The sequence below is a fragment of the Arachis ipaensis genome, chromosome B05 (genome assembly GCF_000816755.2).
Source record: "Arachis ipaensis cultivar K30076 chromosome B05, Araip1.1, whole genome shotgun sequence".
In the NCBI taxonomy this organism is placed as follows: Eukaryota; Viridiplantae; Streptophyta; class Magnoliopsida; order Fabales; family Fabaceae; genus Arachis; species Arachis ipaensis.
In genome coordinates this window covers 21,909,012-21,915,672 of record NC_029789.2, presented here as the reverse complement: position 1 = coordinate 21,915,672, position 6,661 = coordinate 21,909,012, and the positions used below count along the sequence as shown (strand labels likewise).

Sequence of the window (6,661 nt, the reverse complement as noted above, 5' to 3'; positions counted from 1 at the left end):
ATAGCTACGATTTTTTTTACCTTGACAAAAAAAAAAAAGCTATGATCACGGTTTTTATAAAAAGGGTGACCATAGGGTATTTATGGTCACTTTTTTGGGAGTTACCTAAAAGGGTCTATGGTCACGATTTTTTACAGTGACCAAAAAGGGTCTATAGTCACGGTTTTGGAGGTGACCTAAAGTGGTCTATAGTTACGGTTTTGAGGGGCGGCCTAAAAGGGTTTATGGTCACGGTTTTAGAGGTGGCCTAAAGGGGTCTATGACCACAGTTTTTTACGGCGACAAAAAAGGGTCTATGGTCACGGTTTTTCAAAAAAGGGTGACCTAAAGGGGTCTATGGTCACGGTTTTGGGGGGTGACCTAAAGTGGTCTATGGTCACGGTTTTGGTGGGTGGCCTAAAAGGGTCTATGTCACAGTTTTAGGAGTGACCTAAAGGGGTCTATGGTCACGGTTTTTTACAGTGACCAAAAAAGGTCTATGGTTACGGTTTTTCGAAAGGGTGACCTAAAAGGCTCTATGGTCACGGTTTTGGAAAGTGACCTAAAGATATCTATAGTCACGGTTATTAGGAGTGGCCTAAGGTAATCCCAAAATTCCCCCTTCACTCCCAGCAAAATCCCCATTCCCTCCTAATTAATAACTTAGAACAAAAAAAAATCCTATCACTTCGTCACATCCCCCATTCTCACCGTTTTCCTTCGAGCCAGCCCCCACCTTCGTCGAGCTCCTCCCAACCCCTCCATCGTACATCGTTTCCCTTCCTCCCATCCTCTACCATTGTCGTTCACCTTCCTCCCAGCCCCTACTTCATCACAGCCCCCAAGATCGACGAAGGCAGAAACCCTAGCATCGCCGAGCTCCTCTGTCGCGTCTCACCGCAAGCTTCCTGTCACCGCGAGGAAGAAGAGTAGGGCGTCGCGCTCCTTCGCTATCCAGCCACCGTCGAACTTCGAAGAGAGAGAGAAAATGCATGAAGATGAGAGAGAGAGAGGGGTCAAAAGCTGAGTTGGTGTCTGTCATCGCCTCCACTGCCTTCACCGCCGCTGTTACCACCATAGCACAAGAGAATCCACCACAGCAAGGAAAGGAACGTGAGTTAATCTTTCTTTTCTTTTTCTCTCTTCTGTTGATTCCTTTTGCTATTTATTTATGATTATTTTGTGGTGAATTGGTGATCTTAATATATAAGAACACTTTTTTATGCCCGAACCAAAATCAGACGAAATCTAGGTTAGAATGGTCTAATTTTTCATATTTTGTTAGGTGGAAGTTAATTAACGGTTTCTGTGAAATATGTGTGCTTGTTTGGGTAAAGAATAAGCTGAATGTTAGGTTAAATGGAAAACCTTTTGTACTAATTCATGGTTTCATGAATTTGTTACCTGGTTTATGTGGGATGGATTCAATGTTGCATTTTTTGAGTAATGTGATTTACATAATATAGCTTCAGTGATTACAATTTCTGATTTTTCTTCTAGCTGCAGAATGGCTTTCTTCAGTAGAACTGGAAATATACTAAGGCAAGTGACAAGTAGGAAGATCAGTTTGGATTTATGTGAAATCCTGTCTGTTTTCCAGTATGTACGGTGCATGTCAAATGCTCCAAGTATGAAGCTGTTTATAGGAGGTGCGCGGTTGTAGGATTACCTGAGTTGCATCCATGAATTGGCATACTTTTTCACCTTTAGTTGATAATAACAATTATGTAATGAACATGGTGTGTTTATCCATTGCAGGTGTTTCGTATTCCACTGATGAGCAAAGTTTGAGGGAGGTTTTTGGGAAATATGGTGATGTTGTTGATGGTAAATAGTTGGATTCTCTTATTGCTATTTTTTTTGTTGGTTTGGGATTAGTTTCAAGTTAGTGATTCAATGTTAATTGCTGTTTTATCTTGTGATTTTTGTAGCAAGGATAATTGTGGACCGTGATTTTGGCAGATCCAGAGGATTTGGGTTTATTACTTACAGTTCGGTTGAGGAGGTGTGAAGTGCCATTCAAGCCTTAGATGGGCAGGTATGCAGATTTGCTGCTTCTATGGTGTTAGTAATCATGTCAATTGATACATTTCTGGAGCTACATAGTTTCATGTTTAAATTTGTTGAAGTATGGATGCTATACTTGTCAAGAAAGTTTTGTGTAATTATATGTAGGTAATTTTTTTAAACATTATTTTTTGAATTTGTGCCATAGATATTTCATGTGATCTTCAATTAAATGTGTCAGTTTCAGGAATGTAGAACACTTCTACTTCTTGTGTTTTATGTGTAAATTTCTCAACTTATCTTTGATCCTAGCAAGACATCTTCTTCCAGATTTGAATTTAAAGAATTCTTAGGTTTCTAGTGCTCTATTTCATAACCCCTCTGCTAAAACTCTAGGTGGGGCGTTTACATGATTCACCTTTTAAGCATGTATCAATTAGCAGCAGTACAAAGCTGGTGGGGGAAGAAGCTTCAGTTTTTGTTGCTTAGTTACTTTTGGTGTTTTGACGTTGGTCAACTTGAGGGTTTTTTTATTGGGTCCTAAGTATTTGATTGAAAATTTATCAGGGGCTAATTTGGCGTTAAAAAAAAAGACAAGCAGGTATTCAAACATCTTGCGTCAATGAAGGGTCTAGGAAAGTATATCAAAGGCAAATTGATTTAGCTATAAATATATTTAAAATTTATTTTGCTGTATATGTATTGCATCATCAAAAGCATAAATGCAAGATATCTAACATGTTTATTTCTTTTACGTGCAGAAAGACATGATGTGATGAAGAAAATATGTTCCATAAAAATATCACATGGGATGGGTCTTACAATGACCTTAGTTATGTAAATATAATATTTTGATGTGTGATGAGTGGATAATTTATACGCTTTTTGGCATTGTTTTTAGTATGTTTTTAGTATATTTTAGTTAGTTTTTATTATGTTTTTATTAGTTTTTAAATAAAAATCACATTTCTGGACTTTACTATGAGTTTGTGTATTTTTCTGTGATTTCAGGTATTTTCTGGCTGAAATTGAGGGACCTGAGCAAAAATCTGATTCAGAGGCTGAAAAAGGACTGCAGATGCTGTTGGATTCTGACCTCCCTGCACTCGAAGAGAATATTATGGAGCTACAGAATCCCAATTAGCGAGCTCTCAATTGCGTTGGAAAGTAGACATCCTGGGCTTTCCATCAATATATAATAGTCCATACTTTTCCCGAGATTTGATGTCCCAAACCGGTGTTTCAAGTCAGCATAGAAATTCTGGCGTCAAAACGCCAGAACTGGCATGAAAGCTGGAGTTAAACGCCCAAACTGGCACAAAAGCTGGCGTTTAACTCCAAGAAAGGTCTCTACACGTGAAAGCTTCAATGCTCAGCCCAAGCACACACCAAGTGGGCCCCGGAAGTGAATTTCTATACTAACTACTCTAGCTTACTCATTTTCTGTAACCCTAGGTCACTAGTTTACTATAAAAACTACTTTTAGTGATTCATCTTGTACCTCATGACATTCTACACGTTTCATATTGTATCTTCTATGGCATGAGTCTCTAAACTCCATTGTTGGGGGTGAGGAGCTCTGCTGTTCTTCATGAATTAATGCAATTACTATTGTTTTCCATTCTACACGCTTGCTTCTATTCTAAGATATTCATTCATACTTCAACCTGATGAATGTGATGATCCGTGACACTCATCATCATTCTCACCTATGAACGTGTTCCTGAAAACCACCTCCGTTTTACATCCAATCAAGCTTGAATGTGTATCTCTTGGGTTTCTAATATAAGATTGGAACCTTCGTGGTATAGGCTAGAATTACTGGCGGCCATTCCTGAGATCCGGAAAGTCTAAACCTTGTTTGTGGTATTCCGAGTAGGATCTGGGAAGGGATGACTGTGACGAGCTTCAAACTCGCGAGTGTTGGGCGTGTGACAGACGCAAAAGGATCAATGGATCCTATTCCAACATGATCGAGAACCAACAGCTGATTAGCCGTGCGGTGACAGCGCATTTGGAACATTTTCACTGAGAGGACGGGAAGTAGCCATTGACAACGGTGATGCCCAACATAAAGCTTGCCATGGAAGGAGCCTTTAGCTTCCTTCAAGCCGACAATCTCCGTGGGATCGACCCTTACTCACGTAAGGTATTACTTGGACGACCCAGTGCACTTGCTGGTTAGTTGTGCGGAGTTGCAAAAGTGTGATTGTTATTTCGTGCACCAAGTTTTTGGCGCCGTTGCCAGGGATTGTTCGAGTTTGGACAACTGACGGTTTATTTTGTTGCTTAGATTAGGAATAATTTTTTTATTGGTTTAGAGTCACTAAATTTGAGTCTTTTATTTGAGTTTAGTTTTATATTTTAAATTTGGTGTCAATTGCATGTTGTTATTTTCTTTCAGTTTTTCGAATTTGCATATTCTTAGTCTTTCTTGATCTTTAAAAAAATTCTAAGTTTGGTGTCTTCTTTGTGTTTTCCTTTAAATTTTCGAAAACTTGTGTTTGATTTTCTAAAAATTTTAAGTTTGGTGTCCCTTGTGCTTTTATTTACTTAAAAATTTTTTCAAAAATTTGTTCTTGGTGTTCATCTTGATCTTCAAAGTGTTCTTGGTGTTCATCTTGACATTCAAAATTTTCTTGTTTGTTCTCTTTGTTTTGATCTAAAATTTTTAAGTTTAGTGTCATTTTGTTATTTTTCTCTTTTCTCATTAAAATTCAAAAATCAAAAAAATATCTTTTCCTTATTTTACTCATAAATTTCAAAATTTTGCATTAAATTAGTCAAAGATTTTCAAAATCATATCTTTTTTTAGTCAAGTCAAAATTTTAATTTCAAAAATTGATCTTTTCAAATCTTTTTCAAAAATTAAATCTTTTTAATTTCTTCAATCATATCTTTTTTTTTTTAAATTGCAATCATAACTTCTCAATCATATCTCTTTTTTTTAATTGCAATCATATCTTCTCAATCATATCTTTTTTAAAAATAATTTTCAATCATATCTTTTTGATTGCTAATTTCCAAAATCTTTTTAATCAATTAATTAATTTAGTTTTCAAATTGCTTTTATTTTCTTCTAATTTTCGAAAGTTCTATTTTATCTTCCATTTATTTTGTTTTATTTTTTTCGGTTATTTACAAAAAAAAAATATATATATATTTTATTTGCAATTCACATCATCTCCCTTTCTCCATCATGGACCTAAGTGGAAATGAGCAGTCTAGAAGGGCTCTGGGGTCATATGCTAACCCCATTACAGCTGCATATGAGAGTAGCATCTGTATACCTCCCATCAAAGCAAGCAGTTTTGAGCTAAATCCTCAGCTCATTATCATGGTGTAGCAAAATTGCCAATATTCCGGTCTTCCACAGGAAGAACCTACTGAGTTTCTGGCACACTTCTTACAAATTGCTGACACAGTACATGATAAAGAAGTGGATCAGGATGTCTACAGATTATTACTGTTTCCATTTGCTGTAAAAGATCAAGCTAAGAGGTGGTTAAATAACCAACCCACAGCAAGCATAAAAATATAGAGACAGTTATCAGACAAATTCCTGAATCAATTTTACCCTCCAAAAAGGATGACATAACTGAGGCTAGACATCTAAGGCTTTAAACAAGAGGATCATGAATCCCTTTATAATGCCTGGGAGAGGTACAGAGGGATGCTAAGGAAATACCCCTCTGAAATGTTTTTAGAGTGGGTACAGTTAGATATTTTCTACTATGGGCTTACAGAAAAAGCTCATATGTCTCTAGACCACTCAACTGGTGGATCTATACACATGAGGAAGACGATTGAAGAAGCTCAAGAACTCATAGATACGGTTGCTAGAAATCAACATTTGTACCCTAGCAGTGAGTCCTCCATAAAAGAAGAGGCTAGGGTAGTAACTACTGATCCTAATCCTCAAGAACAGATCATTGAACTTAATCAGCAATTACTCCTTATGACAAAACAATTAGCAGAATTTAAAGAGATGCTCCAAGACAATAAAAATGCTAACAAGAATATAGAAGCACAATTGAATCAGACAAGACAGCAGCTATCTAAACAGATAATAGAAGAATGCCAAGCTGTCCAATTAAGGAACGGGAAGACATTGAATAAATCAGCTCAAAGTAGCAGAAAGCCAAGAAAGGAATAACTGACAGAGGATGACCAAACCACTGCCCAAAATCCCTCTGAGGACAGCAAGAGCCCAGAGATGAATAATTCTGGCGTTCAAACGCCAGAAAAGGGTGAAAGATTGGCGTTAAATGCCCAGTGGATGCCCACTTCTGCCGTTCAAACACCAGAGAAGGGAGAAAAGTTGGCGTTAAACGCCCATTCCCTGCCCAGTTCTGGCGTTCAAACGCCAGAAAAGGGTGGAAAGCTGGCGTTAAACGCCCATCCAGCACCCAATCCTGGCGTTCAAACACCAATGAGGGATCAAACACCTGCAAGTGCTGATAGTAACCCCTCTAAGAAGGCTTTTCCAACCACCTCTGTAGGGAATAAACCTGCAGCAATGTCAATGAGGATGAGTTCAAGTTAAATGCTGTCAAAGCTATGCAGCATCCAGACACATCAAATGACTGCATAAGCACTGATATTATTGACTCTTTAGTGGAAGAGGTCAATATGACTGAAAGTCTTAAAACAGAGCTAGAGGACATCTTTAAAG

The 6,661-nt window shown here is 37.7% G+C and overlaps 1 protein-coding gene across 7 annotated transcripts; it reads left to right on the top strand.

The window, feature by feature from the left end:
• Positions 586-3,059, top strand: LOC107641765 (glycine-rich RNA-binding protein 3, mitochondrial-like). 7 transcript variants are annotated; one of them, XM_021123375.1, is made up of 5 exons: positions 800-1,092; positions 1,486-1,628; positions 1,738-1,806; positions 1,911-2,017; positions 2,998-3,059. In XM_021123375.1, the coding sequence occupies exons 2-4, from the start codon at positions 1,487-1,489 to the stop codon at positions 1,988-1,990; spliced, it is 291 nt and encodes a 96-aa protein (XP_020979034.1). In that variant the 5' UTR covers positions 800-1,092; position 1,486; the 3' UTR covers positions 1,991-2,017; positions 2,998-3,059. The 7 variants fall into 7 exon arrangements, with proteins under 7 accessions (XP_016200720.1, XP_016200719.1, XP_020979035.1 ...); XM_021123373.1 differs by lacking the exon at positions 2,998-3,059 and adding an exon at positions 2,748-2,969; XM_021123374.1 differs by lacking the exon at positions 2,998-3,059 and adding an exon at positions 2,554-2,667.

What these genes read in the sequence shown, in the direction of transcription:
- LOC107641765 (XM_021123375.1), top strand. Translation starts at nt 1,487, where the DNA reads ATGGCTTTCTTCAGTAGAACTGGAAATATACTAAGGCAAGTGACAAGT. An exon ending in TATGAAGCTGTTTATAGGAG is followed by an intron (nt 1,629 to 1,737) that starts GTGCGCGGTTGT and finishes TATCCATTGCAG; the next exon opens with GTGTTTCGTATTCCACTGAT. An exon ending in ATATGGTGATGTTGTTGATG is followed by an intron (nt 1,807 to 1,910) that starts GTAAATAGTTGG and finishes TGATTTTTGTAG; the next exon opens with CAAGGATAATTGTGGACCGT.